Source organism: Phalacrocorax aristotelis, chromosome 8 (assembly GCF_949628215.1).
Source record: "Phalacrocorax aristotelis chromosome 8, bGulAri2.1, whole genome shotgun sequence".
Lineage (NCBI taxonomy): Eukaryota > Metazoa > Chordata > Aves > Suliformes > Phalacrocoracidae > Phalacrocorax > Phalacrocorax aristotelis.
Window position 1 is genome coordinate 32,044,355 of NC_134283.1, and position 13,715 is coordinate 32,058,069.

Genomic DNA, 13,715 nt, shown 5'->3' on the forward strand with positions numbered 1-13,715 from the left:
CTTCATGTCCCAGCTCTCCTGGATGCCTCTGACCACTCCACAGAGCAGAGAGCATCCTTTGCTTGCAAACTCTGCAGGGCACGGCATTTTCCACTCAACAGGGTGTTTTGTGCCCTGGAGGCAGCAGCAAGGCAGCTGGGAGCCGAACAATTAGCAAAAGCCATAGCACATTACCATTCAGGTATAGGCCAGGGGAAAAGGGAGCAGTGTAGCCGTCACCAGTCCCATGCGTAGGTGTGGGCTGTACTGGGCCACCCACACCTGCAAGGATACCTGTCCTCCAGTGGCACGGCCGTGGCTCGCTGCAGAGGACTCCTGACAAGTTCAGCCCTTCCAGGGTTATGCGGCACAAGTGTATTTGGCTGCTATTCAGTAATTACATTAAGCCAGTGCTGCTAAAGTCAGTACCAAGCAGAGATAATGCTCTGGACGCATTCAACTGGCTGGAAGAAGAAAGAGGAGGAAAAGCCATGCTGGCTTAGAGACAAGTCATATTTCTTATCAGCTTCCTGCCTGATGAGAAGGTGCTGCCCAGCCATCTGCCCCGACAGTGCAGGCACAGAGCAACGTTGTGATCGATGCACAAAGGAGTCCTCTGTGCTCCCTGCCAGCCTCTGCCATTTCCCCCCTCCTGACCCCTTTGATGCTGAATTTGGTTCTCTCTGGTGTTCCAGGCCCCGCAGAGGGAACATGGACCACTTCCCTGCTCCTCTTGCCTTTCTGAAATTGTTTGCTCCATCCCATGCTGCAAGCAGGCAGGATTTCATGCTGGAATAGTCCAGACTGTTATGCTGGAAATCAAAGCATCCCAGGGCGTTTGAGGTTTGCTTTTTAGCATGCCTGGCCTAATGCTCTGGCACCCTTAACCAGACAGAATTAGCCCTGAGCTCCTCGGGCACCCATTGTTCACACTTATTTTCTGAGTCAGACAGATGCCATCAGTGAAACAAAAGCATTGAGAACAAACAGCAAGGAAGCCTCTGCATGCATATAACAGAGATTTAGTGTGGAAATTCCAGGCAAAGAACCCTGGAAATAACACTTCTATTAACTGGTGCATGGAATCCATCTCTCAACAGCTTATTCCTTCAGCTATTTTCCCCAAAATACCACATTTGGTTTTAAGAAGCACCATTCCAGTGAAAGGTCTCGCACTGGCATTTCCCAAGAGTTGTCCATTCACCCTATGAAAAGATAAAGTTGAGAACGACACTGGAAAATGTCTCAGTCTGCTCCAGACTCTCCCAGTCACCGGGGATGGAGAAGCCCAGCCCTTTCCCACAAGGCAGAACACAGCCTTGATGCCCAGACACCCACCCAAGCTGCTGCAGCGTGGGAAGGCACCAAGCACAAAGGAGGAGAGCAGCGTGCTCTGAGCCTGCAACCAACAGGAGGTAAAAACGTGCAAGCTGAAGGCAGAGCAAGACAGATCAGAGGAAGGGAGAAAAGTGTGAGCATAAACCCAAGGAAGTGAGATTTCAGGAAATATACTCAACCTCACACAGAGCCAATTCTCATGGCTCAGCTGACGCTCAGCAACTTGTCATTTGCCTGAGCCTCTTCAGTCATTTCTGCCACTGGCCCAGCTGTGAGAGAGGCTCTACATGTCATTTCTTACTCATGCCAAGAAAAATACAGGTTTTAGGATGGCTGTTGTCTTCCATAGTATGAAGACATTCTCTGTGAACTGGTGTAAGGGGACCTACCTGCAACCATAGATGCTTTCCATGGAAGAAACAAGAAAATAATTATTCTTTAGCAGCCGTCACTATACCTACGCAAAAATGGTAGATAAAACCCCATTTCATAACATTTAGCATATAAAAGAAGAAAAAGAGAGGGCAAGATAAAAAGCCTGAGAACAGACAACAAATCAGGCAACACTAACCCCTAGGAAACTGCTTCACTCCTGGTACGAGCGATGATTTATTCAAACTTGGATACAAAATAAGCCTGCAGTAGCCCTCTGCTGTCTGCTATTGTCCCAGGATTATGATAATTATGCAATTTGTATTACCTAATACTGATAAGAATAATAAACCCACGTTTATGACACTGTATACCCTGGATTTTACATGGTAGTTACTAATGCATTTTTGTTACCTGGTGAACATAATATTCAAGATCATAAAGTGCCGCTACTTTTTCATCCAGCGTGGAGGTAGAGCTGTTGAATTTGCTGATTAATTTAACCATAATTTCATAATCTGTTTCCATCTTCACGTTCAGCTTTTCAAACTCCTTCTTCAGCTGCTCTATGGGCCGGAACTTCTTCCTCACCTCTTCCTCATAGGCCTTGAAAGCAGGAAGAAACCAGATATGAAGGCAGGTGATAAGTCAAGAAAGACATAGACAGAAACCCCAGCCCCAGATTTACAAGGGGAACCTGGCTGTCTATGCAAATGGATTTTACTGCTGTGCATCACAGATGCAGGGGCAGCGTTGGAGGGCCCTTCTGAGAAGCACAGAAACCCAGTTATCTGTAAGATACCCACCTTGGGTACCAGCAAACACTCCCTCAGGAGCTGAGCCTGTACCTAAGGCTTTGTACACCATTTCTGAATCCTACGTGCCTTCCAAAGCAACATAAAGCCCAGAGGTAGGTGGCACTGCTGTTCTGTGCCTGCCTGCAAGTAGGTGTTCTCAACATCTGACTGCAAAAAGCCCTGAGCAACCTCCCCAGTCTCACAGCTGACCCTGCTTGGAGCCAGAGATAGGGCTGGAGACCTCTGGAGGTCCCATCCAGCCTGAAATGACCAGTGACTCCCTGCCAATGACATCAAGGAGATCTCCTTGGATGCATATGAAGATGCTTTCATCATCCCAATCGCTTAACATGTTTCAGGATGGCCTTATCTGTCAGGGAAACATATGCACTTGCTGTTTGGCCCAGAAGCTGCCAGAAAGCAAGGTGGGAGGACTGGCTACAGGGTGGGGGAAGCTGAAGTGCTGTGCCATAGGACTCCGCCAGGAGATAGCTCATCCTGCAGCGTGGCTCATCTCCCTTGCACAAACTGCACTCCAAGGGTTGCAATGAACCAAGAGAGCTGTAGAAGGCATGCAGTGAGGAGGAGAAGGCTCTGCCAAAGATCTAAGAGAGCCCCCAAGCCAACAGGGACCAATTTTCCAGCATTAGCACTGGTGACACCAGGGCAGGCAGGGACAGAGCCTGTTGCTGCACGGGATGGAGGAAGCAAGAGGCCAGACTGAAATGGGCTGCCCCAAGAGCAGGAGAGAGCAAGAAAGACCCTTTTGAAAGGGATTCTGCCACAAACACAAATACCAAAACACCTGCTTTTATACAGGAGTGACCCCCAACTAGAGGGTTTGCACATGCAGGGCTACCCCCCAGCAAGCACTGCCCCGCTCCCACACACATGAACAGAAGCTGAGGGCTTGAGCCAGAGAAAAGTAAAAAAAACCAAAAGATACAAGTAAAGCATTGTCAATCTAATGGCAGCCGTACAATCAGTAGCAACAACTACTGGCCTAATTACTACAGGTACCACACGGTAACAGAATGCCAACCCCACCTCAACTGCACAGAATTGCTTTTGCGGGAGCATAGATGGGAACATGCTTGGTGCAACTCAATTTACTTTGACACAGCTACTTCAAGGATGAATTTTCTCCCTGCAGGAGTGATTTTAAATGGAGTACTTTAGGTCCATTAGACGTAGCTGGTTTTAGCCCAGTTTCTGGGACAATAGCTATTCTAACAGGGTTTCTTTAAAAATATAGCTTATTTTCACATAATAGAACATCACTAATTTTTGCATTTAAGTGACACTCATTTCAAGAAGTCCTGCTATCAGTAATGTTGGCTGTTACATAAATAATCTTTCAGAAAATTAAATAATGCCCTGGTGCTAGACAGGGGGGGAAAGAGACTTTCTGCGACTCCAAGACTTTAGAGCCTTGACTTCTACCTCAGTTTTCCTTTGACTGAGACAATGTCAAGGCAGCAGGAGGAGCTAGGGCCTAAGGAAATACTGCTGAGTGGAAGAGGGGAACAATGGTGTTACCCACCTGGTGTCATCCCACCAGTGTCCTACCAGTGGCTAGGGACCAGCTCCAAGCCTGGAGAGGGCTGAAAGCAGCACTTATATTCTATTTTACTTTGGATTGTGGACTATTGGTAACTAAATGGGAACCTTACAGCTTATGTAAGGAAACCTCAGCCTATGCTTCACCATCGCCTATTGGTTTTTACTACCCAGGGTGTGAGATTGGAAACTTAAACCATGAGATCACACCTGGATCCAGCTGTACCAGTGGCAGGATATGCTATGTCCAGTGGCTTGTCACCATCACCGAATCTAGAACAGAAGCACCTTAGCCACACAACATGTTTTGTACTTCCTCATGCTAAAAGGAGGACAGCGAACAGCAAAGTGACTTCCTTTACAAATACCATCACGCTGTAATCTTTGGGGTCTGTGGACATTTTTGTGAACCAAGTGGCAACTGAACAAATAAATCAAAGCAACAGACAAAAATATAACCAAACAATGGAAAGAAAGTCAGCCCATGGGTTGACACAAGCATTTGCAAGTTACTTTTTTGCATTATTAATTCAGGTCTAATGACTTTGGTATCAGAAAACTTGGGGGAGCAGCATCATACCTGCTTTGGGCACAGGAAAGATCCCATAGCTTCAGTTTAGCATTGGTACGTCAAGAATGGCAGTAAGAAATTTGGTGTCTGGATGGCTCTTGAGGATGGTTATGTGGACACTGTGTGTCTAGTTTGCTAGTGGAGATCCCACTCACTTGAGTAAAGACCAGAAAGCAGCAGCATCTGATGGCTGATCTGTCGCTCAACTGCTGATCTCAGCCCAATCCATCACTGCAGCCCCTCTCCCCCTCAACAGCCCACAGGATAATTATCATGGAGAAACACCCTGAGCTGTGAGAATATACTTAAGAACTTACAAGCAGCTTGCAAGGCCATTAGGTTTGAAATTAATAAAATGGACCTGAACAAAAGTTTTCAATTTTTACAGAAAACCCAGGCTTAGTACAAAAAGGGGTGAGAATTTCCCAGGGAACTATATCACTAACAGGCTAGCAAAAGTATTTTAGGTACATATTCACCAGAAGATTAGTCTCCACCGTATTTTCCCAAGCAATTACTTTAACCATCATATTTCTGAGACATGTAATGCAGGGTGTTCACACCTGTGTAGTGAGCATTGCTTTAGAAACAAGAAACTCCTTACCTTTCTTTCTGTCTTCTCACTTTCCTTCATTTTAGCCAATGCTTTTTTGAGCTCCTGGGACGTGAATGAATTTGAGTCAACATCCACCTTGCCCAGCCTTGCAGAGGAAACAAAACAAAACATGTAATGAGTGAACAATTGTATCTGTAACATTTTCATTGTGCTATACTAGCATTGGATAATGTCAGGAGGAAAGGGGCTAAGAGCGCTGGATTTGCATGCATCTCACTTAAAACACAGGAAAAAATGTCCACACTCAAGAAAAGATTAGTCTGAGCACTACATTTTATGTGTGGGTTGCAGACACCTCACCCTGAAGATCAAAAAAAAGCTCCATAATCTGCAAGCCAACCCCAAATCTCAAGTCCTAACACAATAAAAACAGCTGATTTATTTATGCCTCTGAATTTCATGTAGTAATACAGAAAAGCAGGAAATGTTTCAGATGAAAAACAAAAAAGTACCACTGTGCCACTAGAACGTTGCTAAGGATTTGCAAGCTTTAACATGGAAATCTATAGCTAAACTGCTGATCGTCATACGCAAAGTTAGGGCAAGGGTAAGTCCAAGCAGAAATTACACAGAAATGCTTAAAACCACATTTTGTTGCTCTTTACATTGATCTCATTGGCTCAGGGAACTTATCTGGGCCACACTCTTGCACAGAAAAAAGGAAAGCCAACCTCTGAGACATCATGAAACTAAAGAGCTTCTGTGCTCCAAACAGGAATAATGGGGGGAGCAAGGGAAGCAGTGGTGAATCCCACGCACCTTAGGAAAGAAAGCTCCCCATAGTAACTAAACCTGTCTTTGTTGGGAGAGTGCCAAGGGGCAAGTCAGCACCAGCGCAACTTTTAAAATGAATTTTAAAATGTGGGTACAGGGAAGGTTGTGTGACCTAAGGAAAACATTGGCAATAACTGACCTGTACACGAATGCTGCAAGGCTGCTGACTGCACCAGTCAAAAACAATGTTATCTGGCTCAGGTCAATAGAAACAAAGCCCTTCACAACTGCTGTGATAGTTTAAGCTCTGAAAGTAATTTAGACCAATTACTGCAGATGTTTCCAAGGACTAAATGCCATTCAGAGAAGCCACATTACATATTTAGTTTCTTTATCATGGCATAAGAATCCATGAAGGTGTCTATGCAGACATACTCACGGCACTTCTACCACCATCCCGAAGGGATCACAAAGGATGGGACTCAGTTTTCACTGTTGAACCTTTAAACCAGCAATGAAGTCTCAGGAATAGACAGCAATTGAGTGCACCAGGGAATGCGGCCCCTGATGAGAGACATGAACCCCACAGCTCACTCACCCCTGATGCTTTGCATCACTGTACCTTTTTCTTCTTCTCTCTTCTCTCGTGTCACTTTTTCCATTTTCGCTATCTGGGAGCTTGGCTTCTCTGTCTCCTGTCTGCAGATTTAATCGTACATGTGACCCCGCAGGAACAGCTTGACCTACAAACAAAGGTCAGATTATTTTAGGGCACGTGCATTATTTCAGCTTCGTGCATGACGGGTGAGTGGAAGACACACACTCCCACCCGAGAGGAAGAGAGATACAAGCCTTGTCCTGCACAGTGAACAGGAGTGGGCTTTCCCCAGCCGACCACCCTACCCTCCAGCAATGCTCCTTTGACACAACTGCTGTTTTAACCCCGCAGAGATGCCACCCTCACCCACGGAATGCATCCCAACACAGCTGGGCTGGGTCCATGCCGCAGGGGGAGGAGGGTCCCCAAGCAGAGCAGAGCACGGTCTCCTTCCTCCCTCCCCGGCCAATTCCTAAGAGAGCACTAAACTCCACATCAGGAGCTGATTTGGAGACTGTTTGGAAAAAGGAGAATTGGTTGCTGATTGAGGTAGACAGCATAAAATACAGCTGCCAAAGTGAAATCAAAGCATGCTGCAGAGTACAGCCAGGTACACTGAATATCAAGTGAACTGAGGCAAGGCTGTGTTGGTTTGGAAATATTGTATTAAAAGGAATACATGATCACTACTGTCTGCCAACAAAAATACACAGAATACATTAAGCTTTGGTTTTAAATGCAGAAATGATGGTAAATTGAGAGTGTTTTTTCGTGGTCAAAATTCACCACAAGCACATCATGATGGCCACCTGTCACAGAGGGATGGAGAGATGACAATACTCCTGTTGCTGCTTCTTGATGCCGCATCCTCTTCTTCTAATGCTAGAAATCTGCCTGCTTAGGAGAGTGGGTCGCGGCTGAATGAATACGGAGATCTTAGCTGCACACAGATAGACAGATAGACAGACACCCAGCTGCTCATGCACCTCTCCCTCGATGAGGTTTCCCTATTCAGCCTTTCCTTTAACCTAAAAAGACTCCTTGGATAAAATACCGCAGCGTGTAGGAGACAGGTAGCATCTCCTACCAAACAGAAGCAAAGACAAGGATAATTATTTCGTATAATAGATACATGTTCTCAAAGATAAAATCCTCTAGTCTAGGGAACGACTGGATTGATTCCTCCTCAACCAAAGAGACATTTCACTGATCAAAGGACCTGGTGCTTCCCACAAAAGACTGGGATGTTTGCCACAATTCAGACAAAAACATTTCAAAGTCTAAAGCCATTCAGCGGGTGTAAATGCATTCAGAAAAAAAACAGGAAAATCCATTTTGGAGGATTTCCTATTAAAACAGGCTGCATTTCTGATAGAAGCTCTTTCTCTCCACCATATCCTGTCCGTAGAAAGTTACACTGGTCAGATATGTGAGGGCACAGAGCTGATTATCTTCCCATTTTAAGCTACGTGAGGACAGGTTAGATCAGCTCCTCCACTCTTGGCACGCTTTCCATCGATGGAACCAACCCTTCTGCTCCTTTATTTGTGATACATGGGAGCTTTAATCTATACATTTATAGAATCATAGGACATCCTGAGTTGGAAAGGACCCACAAGGATCATCAAGTCCAACTCCTGTCCCTGCGCAAGACAACCCCAAATTCACACCATGTATCTGAGGGCACTGTCCAAGTGCTTCTTGAGTATTGTCAGGCTTGACACCGTGACTGCCTGCCTGGGGAGCCTGTTCCAGTGCTCCACCACCCTCTGGGTGAAGAACCTTTTCCTAATATTCAACCTAAACCTCCCCTGGCACATCTTCCTGCCATTCCCTTGGGTCCTATCATTGGTCATTACTATCTAGAGGAGCACCTTCCCACTTTCAAAAGGTGAGCTTTGCAGGAAATTCGCTGCAATAGCAGAGCTGTCCCCCTCACAGGTGATGCAGGCAATGCAGCCAGGACATGCCTGTCAAAAAGGAGTTTGTAGGATCTCCACAAAAAGGACGACACTGCATCTCCTCTCCCTGTTTCAAGAGACACCGAGGCAGGGGGCTGCCAGCAAGGAAAACAAAAATTTATAAAGCAGTATTGTGTGCTGAACCTACAGCTACACGAGGATGTTTTCCTCCTTCACAAGCATGAGCACCACTTAGGGAAGAAAGCGAGGGGCAAGCTGGGTCCTTCCTTTCCCAAAGCCACTGGCTGTCCTTGCCGGGTCACAAGCACTGGGACAACCCAGGTTACAACCACAGCACTCACTGAAGCAAGTCCTGAATTGTCCAGCGCAGCCAGAAATAAATGTCCCCATTAGAAGAGTACAGTATATTCTGGGTGTCGTGCTCCTGATGCATCTGGCCACATTAGTTCACTTGGTTGCCAGGGGAGAGGAATGAGGCTGATGGGCTTTGCTTAAAAGAAACATCAAAAGGGAAAGCAAGGGAGCAGCCTCCAGAAGGGCTGAGCCACTCCCATGTGACCGGTCCTCCCAGTTTCTATTTTCAGCGAGCAGTAAATAAAAGAAAACTTGAACTCTGGCATGCACGAGCTCACAAACCCAGCGCAACCAAATTAAGGAGGCTGCCATAAGAGAATACACAAACCTTTCTTGCTTCTGCTTCTTCGCACTTTCCTAAACAAGATTTGACCAAGACCATCCAAACCCCAGAGCAGAAATCTCAGCCCTGATGTATTTAAGCACCCTTCATTGCTACAGGGATTTTTTTCTTTCCACTGTGCGCAGCAGTGAAGGTTCATGCCACAGCAGGACAAACGTGATGCTTTATTAAATAAAGCAAGAAAGACATCTCTGTTTTCAGCAAAAAGATTGGCATAGCCACTTAAAATATTCCAGATGTTTGAAACAGGATGAGGTCTTCAGTCTCTCTTAGTCTGGGGTATTTTGAAGTGTTATTCATAAAGTGTGTTTGAGGGTGGGTTGACTTCAATAATATGATTAAAATTGCTGATTTGAGCAAGTAAGCTGGAAATCCTGAATTTTAATCATGTATCAATATGTAGCTTCTAGACATTTCCCTTAAAAATAGTTGATTCTCTTTGAACCCTATAATTTGATACTATTCAACAACTGGGAGCACCCACTGGAGTGAAACATATGTAAGCAATTACACAGCTTCGCATGCTGTTGATACAGAATCACACTCTTAACGGCTTTTTTTTTCCCCCTAGAGGAATTTGGTTTTTATGTATTGTTTGTATTAAGTTACAGTTCAGAAATGAAACTCAATTAAAAAATATAAAAACAAGTTTATATTTAAGCAATTTTCTGACCTTTTTTCTCCTTGACACCTTAGAAAAATAAAAGATGTCTATCCAAACAGGCATGCATTACGTATTTGCATTACTGAATGGAGCTGAACAGTCTCACTTTCCAGAGATCTCCAAATCCTACAGCCGCTATATATCTTCCTGTCCTACTCCCTCACTCCTTGTAAAGGGAAAGAAGAGTTTCCATTCTAATTCATTTCCTGATTCTGAATCATCAACCCATTGAGTAGAAATAGCTGCGAAAACCCTTCTGTGAAACCCACAGAAAAGGCCATAGCTGCCGGAGGAGGAAGCTAGCAAACTCCTTCCCCCACCACTGGTTTGTATTCTTTACCACTTAAAAAATTCCGAGTGTGGGATAGTTTTTAAACCACAACTGAAATTATTTGAATACACATTACTGCGTCAACTCGGGTTGATGGATCTAAGAGAAAGCCACAGGGTGTAAGCAGGCCACCCAGCACCCCCAATGGGGACATGCTGCCCACCAGCTCCTCAATCACTCAGCCTTTTGCCTCACAGCCAAAAAGATAGTGTCCAACAGGTAAAATACTTCCAGAGGATAACAAACCCTTGGCACTGCACGAATGACAACATATTTATTGGGAATAAACGTCAAAGCAAAGTGAAAGCATTTATTTTCCAAGCTGATCCTGTGGCAATGCGCTGCTACGACGATGTTATTGCTGTTTTCAATTTAATCCCTTTACCTATTGGCACCCACTGCAGCTGCAGAAGCATTACCATGGGCTTTGCTCTACTGCATGAACTGGAGCACGACCACTTTCTGCCTTAGACCACTCTCCAGACAAACCATTGCCACGCCTGGGTGCTGCCATGCGTCCGGGCATCCACAGCCTGAAAGTGTGTGGTCTTTCATAGGTCTTCCCAGTGCATTAACATTCATCTTATTTGGATGTGTTCAGTCTGTCCTGAAAGTTGCTTAAAGAGATACCGAGGAAGAATTTAATTTATAGCCCTATTGTTTTAATCTTGGTTGGCCAGATTTTTTCAGACACCCATTTATTTCTTCTTATAATATATTAGACGGAGTAATAGCACCATAGTCGGCTTCAAGACAGCAACTCACTCACAGGGGTTCTGCTGACACTTATAAACTGATCCTGTTTCTCTCTTGTGTTTTATGCTATCAGCTAAATTGTCAACTTAAATTATTGCCTTGTAACCAAATCACAATTATCTGTTATGTGTACATTTCTGGAGCACTATACCTACATCAAGCTTCACAAGACGATAAATAAACAAATGGAGAACAGAACACACTTCCACCATGCTCACAAATAAGGCAAGAATCAGGCACATTATATACAGGATAACTAAAAGCAGAGGGCTGCTGTGCTGAATATGCATCACACAGTAATATCTCCTTTTCTAGACCAACGAAATGACCAACTGTGTGTCCTCACTAAACGAGAAAGGTCTCATCCTGCTCAGCTCCCTTCCAGCACACTATTCCATTTAGTGCTGGCCACAAGCGGTTTTGTGTGTCTGCACAGAGACAAGGCTGAGCCCCAAATCACTACACAGCAACAGGCAGGCATTAAAAATAATCAGGGAAGTTTTACATCATACATAGACATGCAAATCTCATACCAAGGTCGTGCAATAACTCACTATGCTCCTGGCAGTGGCTTCCCTATTCCCTACCCACCCCTTGGACCTCTGAGCTGCCACCCATCGACCTGCCCAGCAAGAGAAGCTCAAGAGGGAACATGAGACTCTCCCCCTCCAGAAACACCTTCTGGCACTACTTTGTCCCTATGGCAGAGACATGTCCCCCTGTGAAGGCTTCTGCAGGCAGAAAAAAGGGCGATCCACTCACTGAGGCAGATCCCCCAGTTTCTCCCCAAGTGAGCAACCTCATTTGCCATTGGGGGAAAAAAAAAAAAAAGTATTAACAGTGTGAACACAAACCCCAGTTATGAGTCAGTAACTGGCTCTGCAGTTCTCAGAAATCACCTTGGTATCTGAGCAAGCGTCAGATAGCATCTACTTTTCTTTACTCTTTGTTTCTCTCGGCACATGGGAGAGGGGAAAAGGACTTTCTAATACAGGCAACAAAAGAATCCATGAATCAATAAGTGAATGTTCCCAGCAAAGCAAACCGGCATTGCTGCAATATTAAAAATAAGGCTGTGTAAGACTGACAGAGCATCCACAAAGAGTTATCTGATGGCACTGTACCTACTCCTTTAATAAAATAATTTTAAAAAGCCCACACTACAAGAAGACAAATCCCAGGAAGCAGTAGAGCTCCCCTCTGCCGCACCGCTAGCACCACCAGCTCCAGGAGCCACCAGTGCCACAAGTAGGCAAAGGGGAAAGGCTGGGACATCACATGCTGGTCACGCATAAGGGGACACAACTGCCCTGGCACTTGCCCAGGCTGCCGGCTCCTGCTATGGGCTCTGCCTGGGAAGAGGATGGGATTTCACATGAGCACAGTGCTCAGGCTGCATGAAGATGCCGTCTGTTTCTCACACTGAATGCTGGGCTCAGAGGAAAACAGATGAACCAGCCTTAGTCTGATGGGGCTCGGTGTGTGCTCTGACTCCAGACCCTCCAGTTAGAGCTGTCAAGCAAGGAAGCAGCAAAGCCTGGCTTCTATTTTTCCATAAAGGTGAGTCATGCCACTCCTTGGATTGCTTGTTATTTCAAAACAGAACATTCTTACATACAAAAGGAAGAGAAGATGTGTAGAAGGCACAGGTCAAGAAGAGATGGATTACTGATGGGAAGAGGAAGCCCAGAGCCTGAATCTCATTTTGCTACTTCCTGCCCCTTTTTCACTCATCTACAGCCTTTTGTATTATTTTGCTTTCTGGCACTCACCGCTCCTCCCAGTTAAGTGCCACTGGAAAAGGTAATTAATATGCTATATATCACCTCTTCCGGACAGCTAGTGGAGAGTTTTAACAGCATCAGGCCTGGAAGCTTCCCGCAGAAGCCACCCCAGCATTTCCCATGGTACCTCGCCCGCAGCACAGGCAGTGAGACAGCTCAGACACCTGCGTCCACATTTCAAGTAGAAACTCCTATGACACAGGATGAAATGCTTTACAAAGCCACTTCACACGCATCTCATTTCCATTAGTTCTGTATTTCTGCTAGGAAACCACAGCTGCCTGTTGAGCATGGCACATCCTTGGAGAAGTACCGTCCTGATCACTGCCCAGCACTCCCAGATTTCTCAGGTCTGCACCATCACTGACAGCAGCGTCTCTAATTACCTACTGTAATTAATTACAGAGAAAATTATTTTATAATCACTGTATGTTTGCCACCTTCATGTACTGTTCTAAAGCATGTGCTTGCAGCATCTGTAGGGGACCTGATGCTGGATGAATCCCTGCTGTGACCCACCATGGCCATTCCCACCGTGCCACTTCTCTCAGGGGCTCCCTATCTCAGAGCTGAAGGCATCCATGCTGCCTCTGCCTTAAAAACTAACAGTCCTAGTGCTGTCAGGCTGGTTTCATCACCATTATTTTGTCTTAGCATTGCACCTCGATAAAGGCAAAGATCCTGCCATGCAGACGGTCAACAAGCATAAAGACATGTCCTTCCCTTCCTGGAATTCTGGGGGAAACCACGAGAGAGGAGTTTTGCCCTTACAGCATGAACAAACAACTCAAACTGCTGTTTTCTTCAGCCTCCCAGAGCCCACAGACAAATACTGAGCAGGAAGGGCCTGATCCTCAAGCCACAGATATTTAGCAGCATCATCTCACACCAACATCTTCTAGAAATGCCCGTCTGTGATGAACTGTTGAGAGACTGAATGAACAGTTAAAAAAACCTCAACAAAATCAAGCATGTTCTCACATAAGACACTTTAGTTGCTTAGTTTATCTGACAAA

The 13,715-nt window shown here is 45.4% G+C and overlaps 1 protein-coding gene across 9 annotated transcripts in view; it reads right to left on the minus strand.

Annotated features, from left to right (window-relative positions):
- The window catches only part of SIL1 (SIL1 nucleotide exchange factor), a 99,467-nt gene that overhangs the window by 38,632 nt on the left and 47,120 nt on the right, over positions 1-13,715 (minus strand). For all 9 annotated transcript variants that reach the window (XM_075102237.1, XM_075102231.1, XM_075102240.1 and 6 more), the window contains 3 exons: positions 6,570-6,690; positions 5,222-5,318; positions 2,104-2,295 (listed from right to left, as the gene is read on the minus strand). In XM_075102237.1, the coding sequence (XP_074958338.1) occupies positions 2,104-2,295; positions 5,222-5,318; positions 6,570-6,690 (410 nt within the window). The remainder of the gene's footprint in view (positions 1-2,103; positions 2,296-5,221; positions 5,319-6,569; positions 6,691-13,715) is intronic.